This window comes from Clarias gariepinus, chromosome 16 (genome assembly GCF_024256425.1).
Source record: "Clarias gariepinus isolate MV-2021 ecotype Netherlands chromosome 16, CGAR_prim_01v2, whole genome shotgun sequence".
Taxonomy (NCBI): Eukaryota; Metazoa; Chordata; class Actinopteri; order Siluriformes; family Clariidae; genus Clarias; species Clarias gariepinus.
In genome coordinates, this window is record NC_071115.1 from 23,006,851 (window position 1) to 23,031,059 (window position 24,209).

General features: G+C 38.1%; 3 protein-coding genes across 3 annotated transcripts; 2 read left to right on the forward strand and 1 right to left on the reverse strand.

Annotated features, from left to right (window-relative positions):
• The first annotated feature begins 2,155 nt into the window (after positions 1-2,155).
• dctn5 (dynactin 5) lies at positions 2,156-6,197 on the forward strand. Its single transcript, XM_053515442.1, has 6 exons — positions 2,156-2,293; positions 3,792-3,860; positions 3,943-4,061; positions 4,709-4,820; positions 5,290-5,392; positions 5,523-6,197. Exons 1-6 carry the CDS (start codon positions 2,246-2,248, stop codon positions 5,618-5,620), a joined length of 549 nt encoding a protein of 182 aa, XP_053371417.1. The 5' UTR covers positions 2,156-2,245; the 3' UTR covers positions 5,621-6,197.
• A 552-nt stretch (positions 6,198-6,749) lies between these two features.
• On the reverse strand, positions 6,750-10,995 carry rpusd1 (RNA pseudouridine synthase domain containing 1). The gene is made up of 6 exons (XM_053515441.1): positions 10,803-10,995; positions 9,578-9,773; positions 9,285-9,408; positions 7,990-8,092; positions 7,602-7,703; positions 6,750-7,378 (listed from the first exon to the last, which is right to left on the reverse strand). Exons 2-6 carry the CDS (start codon positions 9,757-9,759, stop codon positions 6,978-6,980), a joined length of 912 nt encoding a protein of 303 aa, XP_053371416.1. The 5' UTR covers positions 9,760-9,773; positions 10,803-10,995; the 3' UTR covers positions 6,750-6,977.
• A 209-nt stretch (positions 10,996-11,204) lies between these two features.
• Positions 11,205-17,633, forward strand: ndufab1b (NADH:ubiquinone oxidoreductase subunit AB1b). Its single transcript, XM_053514198.1, has 5 exons — positions 11,205-11,358; positions 12,683-12,805; positions 16,001-16,088; positions 16,472-16,581; positions 17,508-17,633. Exons 1-4 carry the CDS (start codon positions 11,221-11,223, stop codon positions 16,561-16,563), a joined length of 441 nt encoding a protein of 146 aa, XP_053370173.1. The 5' UTR covers positions 11,205-11,220; the 3' UTR covers positions 16,564-16,581; positions 17,508-17,633.
• The last annotated feature ends 6,576 nt before the right edge of the window (positions 17,634-24,209 follow it).

Sequence of the window (24,209 nt, forward strand, 5' to 3'; positions counted from 1 at the left end):
CCAGTCAAATGTTTGGACACAGGTTTAGTTTGGACACATCTCAATATCAACAGTTCAGAGGAGATTATTGCATATTTTGTACGCCTTCAGCATTGTTTTACAGTGTAGAAAGAAATAAAAATTACTAAAGACCATGGTGCTATCCATGGCATCCGAGATATTGCACATTTTCTGGCTCATTGTTTAAAAGTAAGCAAATTTGTGTATATTTTTTTTATATATCAAGACAAAGAACTTAATATGGATCATCAAGTTCATGCCAACTCGAGTGTGCTCTTGGTGGACAAGGGGAGGGCATATGGCACTTTTATTGCCATGGCCTGGACTCTAGTCCTGGTCATGAAACCAACCCAAGCCACCAGGGGCTGCACAAATGCACATTCAGTACTCGGCCCAAACCCAAAAAAATACTGGGGACAGGTGCATCAGGAAAAGAGTCCAGCATAAAAACTGTGCCAAATTAAATATGCAGTTCCGGTGATCCACTGTGGAGTGAGAAATGGGCCAGCAGCTACTGTAAATACTAAGAAATCCTGAAATTCATATTAATATGTTTATGATTCTACCTTTATTTTTTTTTATTGGTAATTACTGCTAATATCATTTGTAAGGAAAATATTTTTGTTTAATTTAAAAAAGGTAGCAAACTAAAGCATTTTCACTTGTCCTCTAAGGCTTTAGAACCACATGGCATATGAAGAAAATAATCATCTTATGTATTTGATCTCAGCGCCCCCTTGTGGTCAGAAGACAAAACTTAAAAAAAAAATAGTGCGTAATGAAAGCTTATATTGTACAGTATTACTGATATGTACGTGGTTTGTTTAATTTTATTTACTGGACAAGTTGTTTTGATAAACAATGCAATGATAAACCATAAGATTTACTTCCTATACCCTATATTACTTAGACATAACACATTTTTCTCTTTAACATCAGCTATAGATTTTCCAGTAATACAAAACAATAAAACCACAGATTATTATTATTATATATTACAGCTGTTAAGATTCAGTTTCTATACAAAATTAGATTGTTAAATGTAATGAGTATAAATGTAATAATGTGCAATATGAATGCAGGGCATAGCAGGAATGTCGCTCCCACTGTATGTATTCCTTATCATTGCCTTTTCCCCTTATCCCCAGTTTCTTCTGTATCATTGACTGAAATTGTGGTAAACCTGCGTTGTGGTCTCACACAACCTGCACTTGGATAGATGAAAATATCTTGTAATTTTGGCATTTGTGTCACCATGGGTAGCTCTAGGGGTAGCATTCATCAGTTCAGAAGCTCTCTATCAGCACCCTGATCATTCATCAAGCGTCCGAACCATGAAGAGCTGGTAGTCAGGGATGTCAAAAACACACTGGAAACCCCCAACTATGATTTTCCAATGCTCAACTGTAAAAAAAAAAAAAAAAAAGAGTGGAACAGTTAAGCCTGAAATGAACAGCCAAAGTATTTGATTGCATTTAGTATTTGTATACAAATCGTGCCATAGTGGTTAGTTCTGTGGCCTTGCACCTCCAGGGTGGAGGGTTTGATCCCTGTCTGTGTGCATGAAATTTGCATGTTCTCCCCATGCTTGGTGGGTTTCATCTGGGTACTCTAGTTTCCTTCCACAGTCCAAAAACATGCACGGTTAGCGTTTGAATGACTGTGTGTATACCCTGTGATGCCCTGGTACCCACACACGACCATGTATACAGGATAAAGTGTATAGACAATAAGAAGATGAGATGAATTAGCCCAGGATGAAGTACCTACTGCCAGTTACAGTGTCACTGTGTCGAACCTGAGCTTGACTTGCTATGTGTGTGTGTGTGTGTGTGTGTGAGAGAGAGAGAGAGAGAGAGCAAGATAGAAAGAGATTGTGCCACATGATAAACCAGTTACTGAAGGTGCATATATAAAGAAGTTGTGCTTTTTATGGTGTATTATTTTTATGACTGATTATGGAACTATTAAGCAGTAATATGACGTAATGACGCGTTCAGTTGCTCGGAGCTCGATTATTCAAGTCTTAATGCAATGTGAACGCGGAAATGACAAGCTAGCGCCACATTCCTGAATTGTGATTGGCTTTCGAATCCTGCTCACAAAAAAAATCCGCCAATCGGAACGCCTTGTTATCAGTGTCTAGCGGGTGTAGGCGGGACTTGTTGAAATTTAGGCGTGAAAGAATAGCTAACGCCCGAGTAAAACACAACATTCACCGCTTTAAGCATTAGCGTTCTGCAGCATGGAGCTGAGTGAGATTTTATACAATAAGGCTGAGTATATCGAGACCGTACGTGAATGATTTGTGATTTCTTTTCAGGTTGTATGGAGTGCAAGGGAGGCTGTATTGAGGGTGGTTTGCTAATAGCTAGGAGGCTAACAGTGTGAGCTAAGCAGCTCTGTACTTATTTACACTTTCTCTGAGTGTAATAATTCATGTATTCACAGATACAAAAAAAGAGATTATTTTTTTTATTTTGTATGCTTGGTCTTTTCCTGCTTAACCACATTTCCTTCATAACAATATGAAAATACAGTAGAAAAGGTAAATAAATAGTCATGTGTATTGTAATGGAGTGTATCTATTAAAGAGGATTACATTCTGGATTACAAAAGGACAAAATATTAAGGCGGGCAGCAAAACTACAGATGTTCTTGTTTTAATTTTGAACAAAAAAAGATAGCTCATCCAGTACTAAGATTGCGCTTGTCCAATTAAATGCTCTGTAGAAGGTTTATGTCCCGCCCCTGGGGGCGGGGCTTGCTGTACAACAACAGCATTTTATCAGATAACATGGCCATTGCTTGCTACCTCAGACAGATCAAGAACAGCGATCGCATTGCGTACACCAGGCATAACTAAATGGCCAACCCGGACCAAGTGACCGTTCTATCCGGGACGTGAAACTTTTCTGATTTTATATTAATATACCAGTAACCGAGCGTTATTTTTCCCTCAAGGTGGTTGGTGGCGATACCAGTTACTCAACAGTGCTGATCAACGTCGTAGTCGAGCATAGTCATAGAGAGTGTAAAAACAGAAACGAAAGCACGACACAGCATGGCGTTCTCCAAAAAAAAAAAAAAATCAAGGAAAAAAATATCAAACACGAACCGACAGATCAATATATGTTTATTCTTTCTGCGGAAAGTTTAAAACCGATTTGAGGGAGGGAAAAAAAACATGGTTTGTTTGAGCAAGCATATAAGCAGCAGTCCAAGGTGAGGACTGTAATCCCAAATGACGATTCACTCAAGATCCATTAAAAAAATTGTGTTGGTGTTCCACACAAAAACAATGAAATGTGCAAAGGCAACCAGAGTTTAAACTGTCCACATGTGTAACGTAGTTACTGAAAAATATTATATAACATATGGAACATAATGGAGCACATGGAAATTGTAAACCATGTTTTTAAAGAATTACAGTGCCTGCATATATAGAGATTTGAATCCTAACACAAACGTGCAATTTGCATCTCGGCTCATAGAACATTTTTATTGACTGGACCTTCTTAAATTTTAATTTAGACTCTTAACTTTTTCACTTTTCCATGTTTAAGCGATTGTTGAGTTTTCGTCAATTTACTGTAGGTGTGGTGCATCTCAAACACTATAAATCAGTTAAGCACTTCAACTGGCTGTCATTCTGACTTCCCGCTAATGAGTTAAATCAATTTATGGGGGTTCAAATCACAGCACTCAAGCTCACTTGTTTTCATGTTGACAGCATGTTGATCTGATGCTGTTTATCCTTACACGTTTCTTGTATTTCATGTTTCATGCAGGCGTCGGGCAATAAAGTGAGCAGGCAGTCAGTTCTGTGTGGAAGCCAGAACATCGTATTGAATGGAAAAGTGAGCCCACACGGACGCCTCCATGGCTTTAATTATAATATCACATGTCTGTTTGTTAACATGGTTTTCTGTCTTATATCAGACCATAGTGATGAACGACTGCATCATCAGAGGAGATCTGGCAAACGTCAGGGTTGGCAGGCACTGCGTCATCAAGAGCAGGAGTGTGATCCGGCCACCATTTAAAAAGTTTAGCAAAGGGTAAGGATCTGGGATCGTACACTCTAGATGCACAAAGTCCTGAAGAGAGAGTAATTTAATCCATACAAACAAGATGGAACAATAGGATATGTTACAGTAGGTTCTCGGTGTGAGGTCTGTGAATCATATTGTTGCAGTGGTGTAAAATTGCAACCCATTCGGGTTTAGGGGTCCAAGCAACAAATTCAAATCAGTCAGAAATAGAAAGCTTTATGGCTTCAACAAATCTTATTTCATGAAATAAATCCATACTGATGGGACTATTTAATTTCCTTTGTAGTTAAACGGTGTCTCTGGATACAAAAAATATGAGAACTAGTGAACTAGGAAATTCTTTCAAAAGGCATTTTAGACTGCTTATGTAGACGATCAAAGGAACCAGATTTTCAAGGTCAATATTTTCTTTTATACACATTAGTATTGATAACACTTACTTGAATATTTGTTGTTAAGAGTTTTAAATATTAAAAAATGTTTTCGCAGGTAATGTTTGTTTTGCATCATGTTTCTTTGTAGATGTCTATCTATTAACTTGTACACCACAAGAAGGTGTACTAGCACTTAAGATGGTGTCCAGTATTGGACGTAAAAATCCAAAAATAAATAAAAATTAAATAAGTTAAGAAAAATGTGTGTTGTTTCCGCAGAGTGGCGTTCTTTCCCTTGCACATCGGAGATCACGTGTTCATAGAGGAGGACTGTGTTGTGAATGCAGCTCAGATCGGCTCATACGTTCACATCGGGAAAAACTGCGTCATTGTACGTAATTTATCTATTTATTCACTCCAGTCCAGTTTAATATCTCTGATGCTTTAAATAACTGACATAAGCAGATTTATTCTACATTTATTTACACTAGCAAAGGGTCAAATTCTCTGTAGTTGATCCTATATATTTATACAAAGGACATGCATGTTTTTAAAGAATTGCGACACATGTACAGTTTGCACAATCAAAAGTCTTGGATTGATTTGAACGCCCCTTAACATGACATGGTACTTTGATAGAAAATCTGAAGTAATCTGTCATTCCATAATGTGAACGTGGGAATACAAAGCAAAATTGAGACACCAAATGTATCCAGGTTAATCACCACAATGAGAGTTTAATGTGTCGTCCACATTCATGATAGTAAATATATGTGAGGATGTTTTGCATCAGATTCACAGTCTTGTTATTTAAGAGGTGTTTGTGCATGTGTGCGCGTGCGTGCGTGTGTGGGGTACAGGGTCGACGGTGCGTGTTAAAAGACTGCTGTAAAATTCTGGATAACACGGTCCTGCCTCCTGAGACAGTCGTTCCTCCTTTTACAGTGTTCTCAGGATGTCCAGGTCAGTGTCCTTGTGTTTTAACACATTTTTTATTTTTCAGTTAGTTTCGTAATATTTTGCAATGCTTATACAGAAGAGGAATACAAATTAAAAGTTACCTTTTTTTTCTCTTTTTTTTTTTTTTTTTTAGGTTTATTTACCGGAGAGCTGCCAGAGTGCACACAGGAGCTGATGATCGATGTGACTAAGAGCTATTATCAGAAATTCCTGCCACTAAGCCAAATCTAACCGCCAATGATCTCTTGAAACCGGACACTTTATTTATCCATAATCATTTCCTCCCTTCGCTGAATTATGAAGGATCTCTCCAGCGGTGTCCATCTGATCCAGATCTGTATGCCTCTTTAGTCTAACTCCATGAACACTGTTTTATATTTAGCACTCTACATGTGTGTGTGTGTGTGTGTGTGTGTGTGTGTTTTTGTGTGTGGGGAATGGAGCAGAGGTTGTGCAGGAGATATGATAATTTCCCTGAGTTGTGTGCTCATGAGGTGGAGAACTTGAGATGTGTGTTAATGAAAGCTTGTATTTATTGTGAAGATTCTGCAACATAAAATGTTTCTCTGTGTAAACACACCCTTAAATCAGATGTCAAAGTTATGATTTTCTTTTTTTTTTGCATCATTGTCAAGAAATGTTGGAGAAATGAAGACTAACTATAAATGAAAGATTATTTCTGGGTGACATCTGTTGTTTAACCCGTGTTTGTGTGCTGATATTCATAATCTGTGAGAAGAAAAATCATAAATTTGTTAGCTAGCCTATTAGCCAAATAAAAGCTCCAGCGATAGCCACTTCCTGTATTGTGATCTAATTAGAATACAGCAGTCTGCTTTAAAGGACAGTCTGCTTTAAAGGATCATGCGAAAGTGGGAAGATGGCGGCGGTAAGACAACAGGACTTCCACCATAGACCCAAAGTGGTCGAGACACAAAGAAGAACTGACGCTGAGAGGAACACTGTGAGTTCTAGGGTAGGATTTAAAGGGAGTTTTATCTCGTCAAATGTTGCAACCTTTATTTAAATACAGCTAACCCCATTAAAAGTAGTTAGCTAGTTAAGTAGATTAATACAGATTAAGGGAAACACTCATGCTCTATTCCACTCATCTTGTGAAAGAGGCTTGAGGCCCATTTTAGGGGATTCTGGGTACAAACTGGAAAGTTACCTTAATCTAAAGAGAAAAAAAAAGCCTAATCTGTATCTCTTTGGACTGTAGAGGGAAACCCACCTTGCCACCATACAAATAAATAATATATTTTTTAATAAATTGTGTTGTAACCCAGACTTATTAAAAGTAATAATGAATGTTTTAGCATCACACATAAAACGACTGATTCAAATTATGCTTGCATCATTATTTTCCCATGATTTATTGGACTGTCTCGAATGAAGTATGTTAACGTAAAGTGCAGCTCTGACCAACGTCCTTCTATGGGTAAAATGCTGCTAGAAATTAGCGAGAAACTTCGGGTGATTCCTAAAACCATAAACACATGGTAATATCATGAACCATCACAACAGATTAGACAATTCATCCTTTAAAAAAAATTTCACAGCTAACAAGACAAGGTAAATACAATAATTAATCAGTGAGCGTCCATTCAGAAAGCCACTGCTGACACTGTGCTCGTTCCTCCTCGCTCTCCTCCACGCTCTTTCTCCTCCTTTTCTTCTTCTCTTCTTCACTTGCTAACTTTTCCTCCTCTCTTCGTTGCTCTTCTGTTTTAGTCCTGGTTAATATTTCAGTCATTACACTCTCAAGATTCTGAATGCTTGTTTCCGGCGTCCATTTGGGGTCAAGTTCAGGAACGAATGGATCGGGGGTTGTGACCTCGATGACTTCGTGCTCCAGAGGGATTCGCAGGAAGTAGGCGTGCAACATCATGCGATACGGAGCGTCGTCTGAACCGAGGCTGTAAGTGAAGTCGCCTACGATGGTGTGGCCAGCTGCGCTGCAGTGCACTCGGAGTTGATGTGTGCGTCCTAAAAGGGAAAGATAAAGACTTCAGTTCTGAATGTCGCAAAAAGAGGAAATATTTTTATTTGGGTACAAAGAGGAAGAACATTAAAAATTTAAAGTGACCTTAAGGTCCTAAAAACATTTATTAATATGGCTTTTTATTGCTTTGTTGGTCTTTATTGATTTTTAACTTTTTTGTTTATCCTCTAAAAACCTATATAATCCTAAAATCCTGATAATATTTACCTGTAAGAGGCTGCAGAAGAACTTTACTAACAGGCTCTCCCTCATAGGATCCATATTCTAATACAGTCAGTAATGTTTGGCTGGGCTTGGCATTCTCACAACCTATCACCAAAACAGAAAAAAGAGGAACAAAAGAATATAGTTTAATAAATCCATTTATCTACAGGTGATTTTTATCCACAGGATCATAATCAATTGTACTGTTTTGCTTTCTTTATTTACCTATGCTATGTAATAAGTTAAAGCAAGCATGTTAATGTAAAACTGTTACTGTCTTTCCTGAAGTACACTGTTAAAAAATCCGAAAATGAATCAACACCTACTGACCAAACAGAAATATTTCAAAGTTTAACTGTAAAAATGTGTGTGTCGTTCTTGTGATTCTGACCTTCTGTGCCTTCCACACACATCATGTGTGTTTTTCCTGCAGTGGTGTTTTTACCGATAGCAGCGTCCAGGGTCATTCTGCTATTGGCCACAGTGCCTCGAACCTGCACAGGAAACGAACACGTTGACGTACTTCAGTGTGGATGTTTGAGCTTAAGTTGATTCAATACATCAAAATAAGCACAAATAATAAATCAGTTTCAGTTACATGAATACTCCAGCCTACTGGTCCTTCACATATAGTATACTGTATACCCTGTATACATCACAGCTTACCCTTAAGCAGTATACATCTAGTTTACATTTAAAGGCACAATGTTATACTTTTTTTACCGAGTATGCACTCTGTAATCCATTTTGTTGCACTCCAATCCCAAGCACACTGTTTCTCTGTCAGTAGCTTTAAATGCAAAAAAGCTGTTGACCAACAAAGCCCCTTTGTGGAAGTGCATTTTTCTAGTTATTCAGAACATGTGCACAATATAAAAGAAGGTGTATAAAGATATATAATACAACTATAGATATATAAAACTATAAAAATTAGTTTGAAAGTGTGGTCTATTAATGTAAAATTGTTTAAGATTGAAATACTAAAAATAAATAAATAAATAAAAACATTATAGGTGTGCGGCTTAATCAATCCTTTGTCAATCAACTTACTTAACTGTATCCACAGGTCAGTTTTAGATTTTAAAACTATTCACTTTTCCTTAAGTATACAACACAGCTTTTGCAGAAAATACAATCTGATCCAACTGTGCAAGTATCACACTCGGGCAGAGTATCCCATCTTCTTTTAAGTTCTGCTGCAGTTGGAATACTTTGAGTTTTGCTGCAGTCGGTGCAATACTACTTACTGCACTGGAGTTTGGTGCAAAAGATTGGCAGGAAGAAATTATTTTCATTTAGTACTAGACTTGACAATAAAAGTTGGTGATTTATAATACAGTACTTTAGAATTATGATAAATATAACTGATAAAGAGATAAATCGGACTATTAATGTGACTGCTATTGAATTGAATCTAATGGAATATCACAATGGCCCAAAAATCTAATGGAATAGACAGTCTACCTATGATTCACCGCTGCACTTACTAGTAGTCATTAATGTCTAATCTATGTCAGGACTCCATTCAATCAGATCAAACTGACGTGGATAAAACTTTTACTCATACTATGACCACAACTAAACTCACATTATGACTAGATGTGAGTTTAATTGCCCAGAAGATGAGACTGATAAAAAATGAAAGATAGTGCCATGTGAAATATGTGTGTGTGTGTGAAAAAGTACCAGAGCAAGATAAGCCTTGGTTACTGTTCTGTCTTTGAAGCAGTGAAACGCTTGTCCAGCTGCTGCTTTATTCAGCGCCACACACAAAGCTCCGCTGGTGGAAAAGTCCAGCTGATGGCAGAACCTGCACAGCGAACAAAACCGCACACACAGAGACAGAGAGAAGAGAGCCAAGTAGAACTCTTCAGTGAACACACAATTACACAATGCTGTACATGTCACTAGACCAATGTTGTGCCATGATTCTATGTTCTTATAGAATGGTATATGTCTTGTTTGCGTTTGTTTTTTACCTGAAGCCGTAGTGTGTTTGAGGGTCAACGAGATGAGGGAATCTGTGATTCAGTTGTTTCTGCACCGTGTGCTTTTCACTCCACAGTTTGCTGTCGATGCGAATGTCCCAGTGTTTATTCAACACCAGGTAATCTGCACTGTGGTACAACACGCACAGGTTCTCCACGCTCGCCGGCTCCATGGTGCCTGATTCCTTTTTAATAAAATAGAAAGACAAAAAAATAAAAAGCAAAATTGGTTATTTTTGTTGTTTCTATTACAGCATGGTCACATCACACAAACAAATTGAGTGACTAATTACAAGCTTAGGCAAGAAATAAAAACATGTGTTGTACATTAGGGACGGGGGAAATAATCAATTCAGTTATGTATCATGATTCTATTGTGTGGCAATTCATACAATTCAGGCAGGCAGCTCAACATCCTGTGAGGTATGAGCAATTAGTTTGCTAAGTTAGTTTAGAATTCTAAGTAAATCGAATACATACAGAGCCAAAAAATTTACTCGCACGTCAGGAAAAGGATTGAAAAAGTATATTATATTAATATAATATGAATAATATTATGATATTATCATAATATTATAATATATATCAATATACAACATGTAGCAATAAATTAAAAAAAATAAATAAAATTATACAAGTTGTTACTTTTTTGGAAGTGTGTATACACCTTTAAACAAAGAACTAGAAAATGTGCAATATCTTGGATACCAATAAATACCATGGTCTTTACTAATTTTTTAATGACCATGTTAATGTTGAGATGTATCTGTTACTCATGATCTGTAAAGTCTGTATAATGGCTCTAATCTGAGGTGCTGGTTGTTAATTGGTGATTTCTGAGCCTGGTGACTCTTAATGAGCTTCTCCTCTGCAGCAGAGCTAAGTTTTGGTCTTGCTTTCCTGGGAAGGTCTTCATGAGAGACAGTTTCATCATGGTGCTTGATAAGTTTTGCACTTGCACCTAGGTATCATAATACCTAATAACAACATACATCATTTCTTTCTTACTTTTCAAAAATCATTCAGTCTTTTCATTCTTACATTCTCTGCCTCCATTGTACACTTTAAAACTACGTTGTACTAAAACTTCCTCTACTCCGTTTAGAGCTAACTTTTGGAAATATCTTTTAAATCTTTTTAAATGTATTTATTTATATATCAAATGTAATAAACAGTGAGCATTTTGTAAGCTGCCCAGTAGCTCCACCAGCACTGACCTCACATACAGTCTCACGTGCGCTACCCCTCTTCTAACGGCGACAGAATGTTCTGGAAAATACGCGCGGGTTCATTAAAATTCTTGAATGTAATAAAATTAAAAAGTGTATATAAAAACTGATGAAATCAAAGCACATCAGCCTCTGTGTAAGAGCCTTGCTTGTTATATGTACTACACTTCCGGTATTTTTATTTTCAAAATAAGAGCGTATTTTTGGTAGTCGAATAAAATAATAAATTTAAGATTTTTTTTTTTATAAACATAAAATGCCAAATAAATACTGTATGTAGTAAAATTCTATAGCATAAACAATTTAAGCCCAAGCAGGCTCTGTGCGCATGCGCACGCACACATCCAGACTTCTGTCTTGTATATTTTGCCGCAATGCATTTTGGGTAAGTCAGAGACAACAGACATGGCGTCGCGGGTGCTGGTGCAGTGTGTCCGCTCTGTAAGGTTATTACAGCACAGTGGTGTCATTAAATCCATCAGCCACAGATCACTGAGTCTGGTTGCGTTTAAACAGCCGGGGAAATGGACAGAGCAGAGACGGGTGAGGCTTTATAACCTGCATCATTGCCGCCATGATGGCCTTGTGCTGTGTTACTGCAGTGACCCTGCAGTGTCTTTGGTGCACTCTACACAGTGTGTGTGTGTCAGAAGGGCTTTATGTGTAGATGTATGTCTTATGAAATAGAAACACACATGCACAATGTCACCTTTAACTTTCTGTGGAGAAATAAAAGTGTGTTTGGGGATTTTCAAGACGAAACATGCACAGCTCCACACCTGTTCATTGGATCTGGTGTAAAGGCTGCTTAACTCTGAACATGCATGATCACTCACTTACTCTCCATTCACACCCATGACCAAATTAGAGTACTCTTCTCTGCACATTTACTTTCAAATATGGTTAGACCGTATCCAGAGAATCCAGACTATTCATGTGGACATGTAAAACTTTAGTTTAAACTCCAGTGCTGTCACGTGATCAGAGAATCAATGACCAAAACTTCTCCAGATTTTCTACTGAAGGTAGACGAGGTTTACCCACGTGCAGATCCTGACGCCTGTGTGCTACCACTACCTGCGAATGGAGTGTGCAGTCAACTCGCTGCTGCTCCTTACGCCCTCCAGTGTTTTAGACTGAGCTGCGAGCCATGAACACACTGCTGACATCAGAACTGAAGAGAACCAAACGGGTGAACGTTCGATGGAATGAGGTCGGAACTTTAGGGAGGATGCTTGAACACCTCAAAACAAAGTTTTTGCAGAGTGTCGACAGTGTGCGCAGAAGTGTCCCGACACACATTGTCGTCATAAGATCACGTCTTCTTGGATAGCAGTCCTCTGTGTTTAATCCGACTTCTGCTCCTTAATAAGAATCTCACTGTAACAAGCACTGTTGATTATTCCAATATTGAGAATACTACAGAACTGTAAGCACCATTTTCCAGCTGATGGTTGACTTTTGAACTTTTTTGGTCAATGTTTCCGTACCATACTCTGAGGTTTACTCTCGGGCTCGTAGTGATGAATCATGTCTCATCATCAGTAATGATTTTCTTTGAGAAACTTTCATCTTTCTTAGAGTATCTGTCTAAAGTTTGTTTGCAGATATCCAAAGGCTTCTGTTTATGCTCTTCCATAAGTTGTTTCGAAACCAGGTACACCCTCAGACCACAAAAACTGTATCCTAAAACAGAAAGCACTGAAAAGACAGCGTGGCAAACAGAAGTTTTAATGTGACCAGAGTGCAGATAATTTTTGACTCACCCTGGTGGACTAAAAGATGTGTGTTAATTCATTATGGTACATGGTTTTAGATTAATAGTGCAGACATGACAATGGCCCTGTTTGCTGTTTTATGTCTGCAGGTCTCTGTTCCTGTGCTGCAGCTGTGCCGACAGTATTGTGATTCGCAGCCACTGACCCTGCAGAGCATCGAAGAACGGGTCATGAATGTCCTTAAGCTGTACGACAAGATCAAGCCAGAAACGGTACGAGTTCATATCATCACATTTAGAAGTAAAAAGATGAGTCCAGGAAAAATGGGATAAATATGCAATCATTGTCCTCAAGTGATAAAGCAAATAGGCACACAGATCTAGATGTTAAAAAAAAAATATTTATATATATATATATATATATATATATATATATATATATATATATATATATATATAATTTTTTTTCTTCCTCATTTAAAAAATGTGTGGATACATTTAGGTGGACAGAGACACTTTAAGTAAAGCATCAGGCCATGGCAAGCTTTTTATCACTCTAGCGTAAGATGAGGACATCATTCATTCAAACTATATTTTTGTAATGCGTCTTGGGAGAGCGCCATCTTACACATCGCTGCAAAATCTGACTTTTGCAGTCTGGAGGTGTGGGTGGGGTCATCTAGGAAGATCATGATAGAAATAGGATATTGATGATTGAAAGTTATCCTGACTTCCTTTACAGTTTTTCTACTTCTTGTGGTTTTGTGCTACTGTTTTGTTTTTTTTTATACTAAAAACTGCTTTCATCATATTTCTGATTGCTGTTTTATGGCACATGGGGTGTTCAAGTCAAACTGGGACTTTTAATTGTACAGAATAACATAACAGATTAACAAATATAATTCCTTGCTACACTAACATATAGTGTTTATATAGTGTTTATATAGTGTTTATAACATTTAGTGTTAGTGCTTGGATACCATCAGGGTAAAATGGTTTCTTTGTATGCTGGAGACATGATCAGACTGGCTGCTTCATGTCTGAAACACTGGGCTCCCAGGAACCCCACTAATGGAAATGTCTTGGATTGAGGTCAGGCCTAAGGGTGGAGGATGTGGCGATAACGATCAGCCGAATTCCTGTAATGTGCCTGTGTTGTTGCTGAATGTATGCATTTCCCACAGACAGATGCGTATCTTCTGGAAGTTATCCGTTGATTGTTTTCAAGGATTGGTTGTTTCACTCACTGAATGTTTACAGGAACTACAGTGAGCTCCGAGCCACCACAGTTGTAGGTTTCAAATGTTTTACTGCGGCTAAGAGTCTCATGCCTGCACTGTGCTTGAAGTCTTGTAAATATCAGGTGGTTTTACGCCTTCATTCACAAGAAAAGTCTCGGTTTGACTTCTTTATTACTGTTTTTTTTTAACAAAAAATAAGAAGGGTTTTTCATAGAGCCTGTAAAGATAAGTTAAGTCTCAGCCTGCTTGGGTTAATGTGCATCAATTATTTATTGCACTCCTAATGAATATGGAATATCTCATGCTGGACCTTTCTCATGCAGATACTACTGTTCTCTTTGATTTAACAAAAAGAGGACAATTTCAAAGACAAATACAGGCCCTGAACAAGTGTACAAACATTCAGTGGAAGGTTCAGAAATCAATCTGTCTGTAAAAGTATAAAGAGCACAATGTAATGTAATAGTGATGTCCTAGATTATGCCTGAAAAGATCTTTAGACTTTAGAAAGGTCTTCAGGCTTTTATGTAGGGAATGGAGAAACCGGGCTTGGTCATCCACCATGCTTTTAGAGTGTAGACAAATATCAATATCAGAAAAGAAGATGCCAAAATGCCCTTTAGTAAAGAAGTGAGGTGTTGTGTGAGCCTGTACTTAATGGTGTATAGATAAGGTCCAGCATGAGATATTCCATATTCATTAGGGGTGCAATGAATAATTAATGCAGTCGAATAAAGTCGATGAACAAAAAAAGTTGCTAACGAATTTTAATTCTCAAATATAGGTACTTTCAGATTTACTAACCTTCAAGTTACAAATTTCTGCAGATACAAACGGACTGCGGTTCTACTTTTGGTTTCAATCATAGAAGTAGTTCATGTGTATGGTACGAGAAATAGACACTGCAGTGTGCCAGATAGAAATATTTAAAATTATATACAATATTTTCAGTATTCAGTTCAAAATGGCATCTGCTATTCCTCTTGCGATTTATAGGCACAGAGACATTTCACTGGGGCGCGTTTATGGGTTTTTGGCCACATGATTGCAGTGTTGGGATAGGGGACAGATTTAGTCTTGTGAATTAGTATGTTTTACATTGTATATTCGTGACAAAGGCGTATGACTCACTTTGTCAGACTTAAGAACAAATTCGGACTTATGAACATGCTCCTGGAACGGAACTTAAATTTTGAACTTAAAGTTGGGGACTACCTTTAGTTGGTGACTCGTGTTTTTGGCGCTAATACTAAAGCCTCTGACAGATAGACATTGCTGCTTATTGTGGTAAAGTAAATAAGAGTGTGATTCTAGCCATTAACACTGGTAGCAATATTTCACGAGATGATTTAATGTTATCCATCCAACCACTAGTCGCGTGTTTGACTAGCCATGCAAATGAAATAAAATGTGCAAAAAAAAACACAAACGACAAAAAAAGTAGTAGTAGTAGCATTAATTTATGAGTGGGGCGTTCAAGCCTGGAAAACATCACATATTTTTGGTCTGCACATACGTATTAATCGTGGGTAGGAGAGAGGGATGGGTACGATGACTTTATAAAACACCGGCTCACAGCAACGTACTGACACTACTTAGCCACATTCTCCCCATGTGTGCGACGTGACCACGCCCCCAGCACCTCAGGCTTCACCTCAGTTTTCTTAGTATTTCAACTTAATTGCCATCTTTAAATGAACAGTTATATTTTTGCAGATTGTTAATGTTGAATGACCTTTTATAGATTTTAAAAATATTTTTATTTGTATGTTAAAATTTTATTATATTTCTCAGCCTTTGTCTGGTCCAAGTAGTGAACCCTGAGGACTTCCTGTAATTATCTGATAAACCCAGCATCTCCAGGCTACAGGTTATTAAAAATATGCTAGAACTAGGTGAAGGCAAAGCCCCAGATGCCCAACTCCACATGAGTAAAGAAGATTATGTGTTGATTTAAAGTGAAACAAAGTCAATTGTTGAGGAGGATTGCCATTCAGACCACCAATACTAGGTAATGAGAGCAGCTGGCTGAGATCAATCAAGCCATCTGAAATGAAAAGCGAGATGTGTGCGTTTGCGGTTTTCAGCCCAGCGTGAACTTGAACATGACCTAGGGTTAGGGTTAGTACCTGTATAACGAATTTTATGCACAATCGTTCCTGTTCACCTGCGCCAATGTGCCAAGTGGATCATGCAAACTTATTATGTCTGTTTTTCCACACGACAGCTTCAGTCATCTTCCCACTTTATGAAGGATTTGGGGCTGGACAGTTTGGATCAGGTGGAAATCATCATGGCAATGGAAGATGAGTTTGGTCAGTGCATCTAAATATCTACCCTATATACAGCTTCCCGTTAGCCTGAATAAAAACATTAAATGCTAGATACCCATGCAGCGTTAAACAGTTCCTTGCTACAAAGACAATTGCCAGTGGATATGAGATATTTATTATGTTACACAAAAAAACACATACTAATTTGATGCTAAATAAGGAATAAAATGCAACAGGAGATGCTGTCATAATAAACAATTATTGTACAACAAGCACTGTCCATTTATTGTTAGATTTAGTATTTTAGTTCTCTCATATCTAAAGTTCTCAGCATTGGTACCATAAGTATATTATATTGCACATTCATTTTATACTATTCTAGAGCTAAAGCTGTGTCTAAAGCTGATTAACTGCTCTTTCTTCAGGATTTGAGATACCAGATGCGGAAGCAGAAAAGCTCATGACTCCCGCAGAAGTAGTACAGTACATCGCAAGCAAAAAGGACGTGAACCAATAACCAGGTCTCCCTTTCCATGTAAGGTTTCTTCTTTAACCGATGTTAAAGAAACATGTTAGATGTTTCTCTGACAGTCTTCATGAGCAAACTTCTAAGGATGTCCATAAATACAATGCTGTGAATTTTTTTTTGACAGATGTAAATGATTCAGATCGTTTAAACATTTTATATTACACAAAGATAACCTGATTGAATACAAAAAGTTTTTAAACGATCATTTATTAAAGGGGGAAAAGGGCAGTTTGTATGATGTTCTTTTTATGAAATACTGTTAGTTTTTCACCAGATGTAATGGTACACACACCTTGCAAAACCTTGTTCACTTTTTTTCTCATCAGTCCACAAAATATTTGCCCAAATGTCTTAAGGATAATCTTTAAGTGTTCCCTTGTGTTCTTTTTGGTCACCAGCTGCTTTTGTGTTGGATCTCTCCCATGGTTGCCTCTTTTTTTATTGTTGAACTTAGAACAATGTCCTTTACTGATGCAAGTGAGACCCACAGTTCTTTAGATGTTGTTCTGGGTTCTTTTATGAGCTCCTGAATGAGTCGTCTTTGTACTCTTGGAGTAATTTATCAGTAGTTGAAAGTGTTTGTGTAATACTAGTCCTAAACTTATACATCTAAAATGATGCTCATCTTATCATTTTGATTCGTACACATTCACATTTCATACAAACTTAAATAATTCTTTTGATTGTGTAAAGCTGCTTTGCGACAATGTCAGTTGTTAAAAGCGCTATACAAATAAATTGAATTGAAAATAATATTAAAAAGCAGATGGACCTGCTTATTATTTGATGTATATATTATTATTATTATTATTATTATTATTGTTGTTCATCAGTGCATGAGAAGCTGTATAATTTGACTGAATGAAAATGTTTTTTTAATATTCTTTTTAGATACTAATTACCTTTTTTTTTTTTCCTCAATCTTTCTTCAGACATCAAGACTTTGAACCTGCCCCATTTCTCTCCTGGACAAATTCTGTCTCTGTCAGTACTTTTGTGTAATACTTAATCCAAAAGAATATTATTTACATTTCAACAATAAACAGAAATTAAAAGTATTTGCTTTCACTGTGTTCAATCTTTACATCTTTTTTTTTTTACAGTTAACAGTTAAGCACAGATTAGGTCACAGATGAAGGTTACAGGAGGTTGACATTTGGGAGGCGGGAGCTGTTTTATACATGTTAGCAGTATACACTGCCTGGCCAATAAAGGTCGCACACTCCAGTATTTAGTTTGGGTCCCCTGGTGCCTGTCCCATTATGGATGTAACAAATCCATAGATGTGAAAACCTGGTTATTCAGGTCATCAGCTGCCTTAATTTTATTGCTACATAATGTTGCTAAGCCTAAACCTGACCAGCTGAAGCAACCCCACATCATAACACTGCCCCCCAGAGTTTTTTTTTTATTATTTTTTTTATTTTTCCCTTTTTACCCTGACACGCCCATCACTCCGGAAAAGGTTCAAAATGGACTCATCAGACCACATGTCCTTTTAAAGTCAAATCTTTAAAGTAAATCAATCTTCAGAGTAAATCGAAGTCTTAGCTTTGTCACGTGAGTTGTTCATTCTTATCATTGATCCTGCACTGGACTGCTTGATCTAAGCAAACAATTTAACCATTTTAAAACTGTGCCCTATCGACATTGTCTTGCAAAAATTTTTTCATACCCATTAAAGTTTTCCACATTTTGTCACACTACAACCACAGATGTAAAAATGTTTTTTATTGGGATTTTGTGTGTGATGGCACACAAGTGGCACACAACTGTAAAGTGAAAGCAAAATAATGAATTTTCAAAAAATGTTTCTAATAAAAATCATTAAAAAAAAAAAGTGGAGTGCATTTGTATGTAGCCTCTTTTACTCCTAATTAAATTCCAGTGGAACCAATTACCTTCAGAAGTCACCTAATTATTAAATACAGTCCACCTTGTGTCAAATTTAATCTTTATAAATACAGCTGTATTGTGAAGCTCTCAGAGGTTTGTTAGAAAACATTAGTGAACGAAAACCATGATGAAGCCCAAGGAACACACCAGACAGGTCAGGGATAACGTTGTGGAGAAGTTTACAGCAGGGTTAGGTCATTAAAAAAAATCCCAAGCCTTGAACATCTCATGGAGCACTGTTCAATCCATGATCCAAAAATAAAAGAGTATAGCATGATACAAACTACTACTAAGACATGTCCTCCACATAAACTGACCGACTGGGCAAGGAGAGCATTAATCATAGAAACATCCAAGAGGCCCATGGTAACTCTGGAGTAGCTCAAGTGGGAGAATCAGGACAACTACAGGGCATGCACGCCACAAACCTGGCCATTACGAAAGAGCGGCAAGAAGGATGCCGTTGTTAAAAGAAAGCCCCAAATGCAGTTTGTTACAAACCATGTGGGAGACACAGCAAAGATGGTAAAGATGGTCGCCTATTCAGATAAGACCAAAATGAACTATGTGGCCTAAATGCAAGATCACATGCACATCATCCTGAACACACCAATCCCACTGTGAAACATGGTGGTGGCAGCATCGTGTTTTGGGGATGCTTTACTGCAGCAGAACAGGGAAGGTGGTGAGAGTTAATGGGAAGATGGATGGAGCCAAATACAGGGCAATCATAGATGATCTGCAAAAGATTTCCCTCCTGGGATAGGCTCCAGGCTCCCCACGACCCTGTATACAGGATAAAAAGATATAGATGATGAGTGAGTGAGTCACTGTTTAACTTCCATCCAAGCTAACGGCTTTAAGATATTAAGGCTGATGTAATGGTTACCTTTAAGTCTACCAAATTTGTACTCGCTCTATCTCATCTTATTGTTTATACCGCTTTATCCTGTATACAGGGAACTTAAGGCATGAGGCGGGTGCTCATCCATCACAGGGCACACACACACTCACACACTCGCTCACACACTATGCATGTCTTAGGACTGTGAGAGGAAACTGGAAAGACTAAACATACAGCCTGAGCTACAACGGAATGATTTAGATCAAAGCATATTCATGTGTTAGGATGGCCCAGTCAAAGTGCAGGCCTTAATCCAAGTGTAAATCTGGGGCACGACTTGAACATTGCTGTTCACAGGCTGACTGAGCTGGAGCTACAGTATGTTGCAAAAAAAAAAAAGGGTTGAAAATTCCACTTTTTAGATGCACAAAGCTGGTAGAGACGTAGCCCAAAAGACCTGCAGCTGTTCTACAAGGGAAATCATTTCCCTTCCACTGTGATAGTGTTGGTCCATCACATAAAATACATTCACGTTTGGGCTCGTAACATGACAAAATGGGGAAAAGTTTAAGGGGTATGAATACTTTTGTTCCACTATTAAAAATTATTTCACAGGGAACTTTTCTTAAAGTACTTTCGGCATTGTGATATTGCTATATAAAAAATATACATATATTTACATAAGTAGAATTTAATTACAATTATTTACATTCTAATTATTTAGACAGGTTTATTCTAATGTTCTAATAATTTTAATGCTGAAAATACTTCTACTACTTAATATGCAAATCATTTAAAGTGGATTTTTCATAAGTGTTAATGAACATCCTGTGTGTGTGTGTGTGTATGTGTGTGTTGGATATCTTGCTATACTGTATCATGTAACTGATAATTGCTTGGGGAGGGACACAGAGCAAAAAACAAAGCTGGTAGTGTTAGTGTGTGACCTTCATCCATGTGTTTCAGGCAGTACTGAACACCACCAGTAGAGGGCACCTTGGTTTCTTTGCCTCAGCTTAAAGTATGTGTGTGTGTGCAGCCCTGTCTTTCTCTGGGTAGAGGTGTGCACTGAATTTAAATGAGCTCTGTGGAAGAGCAAACTGTGTGTGTGTGTGTGTGTGTGTCTGTGGTTTCCAGGCTTTGGTGATGAGTGGTTTCTGCAGAGGCCCAAGAAAGGGAGATAGACAGAAAGAAAGAAAGCAAGAAGAGACATACAGAGAGAGTAAGAGAAAAGCAATGAGACACAGGGAGACATGAGGACAGGAGACAGTCAAGGTGACACAGGACACAGGATGACTGTGAGAGAAACAGATACTGAGGACTGTCAGATCTCATCAATATGTATGAGGTGGGAGTGTCTGGGTTGACTCCACCCCTCCGGAGTGATGCCGGATTTGTCTGAATGCTCGTCTTTGTCGAAGACTAAAACACACACACACACACACACACACACACATTTGGGACACCTTACAAGCCGTCACACTTGTTCCTTTGCTCAGGCCCACACCATCATGAGAGCTGGACAAAACATTGATTGTGCTGAAGCCGAGCAAACAAACACACACACACACACACACACACACACACACACCTCTGCCTCTCATGTCTCTCTCTGCCTTTCTCTCCCTGGTTCCCTTCAGCACTACAACTATCTTCAGCTTGTGCAAATGGGTGTGTTTACTTAAGTGTGTGTGTGTGTGTGTGTGTGTGTGTGTGTGTGAAGCGGGATTTGAGAAGTCTTCTTTCCTCTGTTTTACTCTCCATGTTCCAGCAGTATCTTTCAGAAGTCTAACTACACTTAGCCAGATAGAATTAAGGCAGATTTAATACTCATTATGGCTCTAACGTTAGAGCAGAACAACACTGCTGAGGCTTGTTTTTACTTTATATCCCTAGATTCCTTCCATCCGTCCATCTATCTATTCATCTTTATGCCAACAGTACAATGTATTAATATACCATTTTTAACATTTAATTTAATACTTTTTTAATTATCCACCCAGTTAAATAACTCTTAAGGGAGATGCGTTTTTAGAATATAATTAGGAAAAATGTGTTTAATTAAAGGCGGTGGTTTAGTGGTTAGCACTGTCGCCTTGCACCTCCAGGGTCTGGGTTTCGATTCCCGTCTCTGTGTGCATGGAGTTTGCATGTTCTCCCCGTGCTTGGTGGGTTTCCTCCGGGTACTCCGGTTTCCTCCCACAGTCCAAAGACATGCAGGTTAGGTTACTTGGCATCCCCCCCGTTCCCTCCTGGGATAGGCTCCAGGCCCCCCACGACCCTGTATACAGGATAAAAAAAGGTATAGATGATGAATGAGTGAGTCAGTGTTTAACTACCATCCAAGCTAACGGCTTTAAGATATTAAGGCTGATGTAATGGTTACCTTTGTGTCTACCAAATTTGTACTCGCTCTATCTCATCTTATTGTTTATACCGCTTCATCCTGTATACAGGAGACTTAGGGCATGAGGCGGGTGCTCATCCATCACAGGGCACACACACACTCACACACTCGCTCACACACTATGCATGTCTTGGGACTGAGTACCTGAAGGAAACCCACCACGAATAGGGAGAACATGCAAACTGTATGCACACAGACCCGACGCTGGAATCGAAGACCCTCGAGAACTTCTTTCCTTCATGTAATCTTCACAACATTCCAGTGATGAGACGAAATACTGCAAATATCAAATGTGAAAATATCTGTTTGTTGTTCTGGGACTGTAAATGATTTTTTTTTTTTTTTAAATACTTCAATCTGGTCATCCTGTTTTTGAACCTGACCTTCTGGTGAACCCGCTGTGTTTACTCTGGCTGAGACTTCTCTTGGTTGTTGACTTTGACACAGATCTGCCAACCTCAGGGAGTGTGTTTATGACCTGGCCACCTCTTGTGAATTGTTTAATCTTCACCAGGGTAAGAACTCACAGATGTTTTCCATGGTCTTCCGGCCTTTTTGGAGTTCCTGAGTTTACCCATGAGGTTTTTCTTTTCTTTTTTTCTTCTTTTTTTTAAAGAATGTACCAAATAGTCAATTCGGCCCACATCTTTTTGCTCTCGCTCTCTATATTTGTTTCACTGGCAGGGACAGCTCTTTGGATTTCGCACTTAAGAATAATCCAAGACCTTTCTCATCTTAGAAATAATGAGGAGTAAGAAGAAAAACAAACATCTAGCCATGGAAACCCAAACCCTAGCTGAGCAGTCGATTCTCCTGTTGGTCTCTTGAAAAGGAAGCATCGACCTGCTTATACTGTTTGAGTGTAGATACTCTCAAGTTATGTTTAAGGTCCCATGTTTTCCATTGTCTTTTACAAGTTTACATAGTTCACATCTGTTAATGCAATGCTCCAGCTAAAATACCCCTCAAATACGGTGTTTTTTTTCTTTCTACTAGAAACCCTCTTTTGATTTCACTCCTCTTCCCAATCTGACTGTTTCAGTGTCTATGCAAATGAGCTACTCCTAAACCACACCACACCAGAGAACAGTAAAGATAACCTGGGCATGTGAGGTCACACTATGGCAAACCCCAGCCCATACAAAAGTAGAAAAAACAGGAAATGTTTTTACTTCATTTTCTGAATGTAAAGGTTAAAATGTCTAAGAAAGCCTAAAAAGTGAAGTTTGCATAATAGGTGACCTTTAATATTGGAGAAATGTTAACAGGAGAATTTCTTCGCAAAATTGCAAACATTTGAAAGTTAAAGGTAAACATGACACTGTACAGATGGAATTTGTGTCTCAATGATTAGCCTCAAGGTGTTAGTTCAACCAACTACAATGTCAAGTAGAGGGTTTCCTATTATAATTCAGCTATAAAAATCAGCATACAGCGACTCCTCGGCACATTTAATCAGTTCTTAAGGCAAAGTATAAAATAATTTTAAATACTTATACTTATAAATAAGACAAGCTTGTATTGTGAAACACATTTTCCCATAAAACATTATGTAAATGCAGATAATCCGTTCCAGCCACCCAAACATATTACCAATATTACCAATTTCCAACACTATAATCATATATTTTGCATATAAAAACAATCAAAATATTTAGGTGCTAAACTTATTCTTATTTGCTAATCTTATCTTATTTTATTCCACTATTTATTTCTTGTTAACTGCTTTTAAATTTTTAAGCTTGTGGGCAGTCGTTTAAGCATTTCACTGCAAATCGTACTGTATGTATCAATTTGAATTTGAAAAGACATAAAAACCTTACTTAACCTTAATTTATGATTCCTCTTGGCACAGACTGCTTTAAAAAAGAAACTGAAAGCAGCTTGCTTTTGCTCTTGCCACTGTTTTTGATAACATTCTTGGGACCCATGGTGCTATGTTTTCACTAAATCATGCACGAAATGCAAAAACTCACAAAAAATACATAAAGTCACTCCACTTGGCTTTCCACTGACACAAACCAATTTTGAACAGCTCCAGTAAAAGGTTCTTGCAAAATTCCAGTTCTTGAGGTGAACATTCTTTAGGCGGTTTGTTCGTATTCCAAGGTACCACTATATTGACTCCTGAGTGGCGCAGTGGTAAAGTGCTTGCCCTATCATCCGGAGATCACAAGTTTGATTCCTAGGTGCTGCTACATCCATCTATTGCCAGAAGCCTAGAGAGCAGATTGGGGAGGGGTGGCACTATACTGCCACTTTCATCATAGCGACACTCACCAATCTTTCTTACACAAGTGGAAGGGTTCGAAGTGTGTTGCGCTGCTCTCCAACGCTGTATTAACTCTTGTTCAAAAAGATGCCATGTGCATCAGAGGAAGCTCTTCATCTTCACTCATTGGTAGCTGTCTCTGATGTGGGAGTGCCCTAACACAATGGATGTGAATTGGACGCGACTAAATTAGGTAGATAATCAAGGGGGGGAAT

Bases quoted from the DNA above. Each gene is read 5' to 3' on its own strand.
- dctn5 (XM_053515442.1), top strand. From the start codon at position 2,246: ATGGAGCTGAGTGAGATTTTATACAATAAGGCTGAGTATATCGAGACC. The intron at 2,294-3,791 runs GTACGTGAATGA...TGTTTCATGCAG, and splicing joins AGGCTGAGTATATCGAGACC to GCGTCGGGCAATAAAGTGAG. The intron at 3,861-3,942 runs GTGAGCCCACAC...GTCTTATATCAG, and splicing joins ACATCGTATTGAATGGAAAA to ACCATAGTGATGAACGACTG.
- rpusd1 (XM_053515441.1), bottom strand. From the start codon at position 9,759: ATGGAGCCGGCGAGCGTGGAGAACCTGTGCGTGTTGTACCACAGTGCA. The intron at 8,093-9,284 runs GTACTTTTTCAC...TTTCCTGTGCAG, and splicing joins CCAAGGCTTATCTTGCTCTG to GTTCGAGGCACTGTGGCCAA. The intron at 7,379-7,601 runs GTAAATATTATC...TTTCCCTTTTAG, and splicing joins TCTTCTGCAGCCTCTTACAG to GACGCACACATCAACTCCGA.
- ndufab1b (XM_053514198.1), top strand. From the start codon at position 11,221: ATGGCGTCGCGGGTGCTGGTGCAGTGTGTCCGCTCTGTAAGGTTATTA. The intron at 11,359-12,682 runs GTGAGGCTTTAT...TTATGTCTGCAG, and splicing joins AATGGACAGAGCAGAGACGG to GTCTCTGTTCCTGTGCTGCA. The intron at 12,806-16,000 runs GTACGAGTTCAT...TCCACACGACAG, and splicing joins ACAAGATCAAGCCAGAAACG to CTTCAGTCATCTTCCCACTT.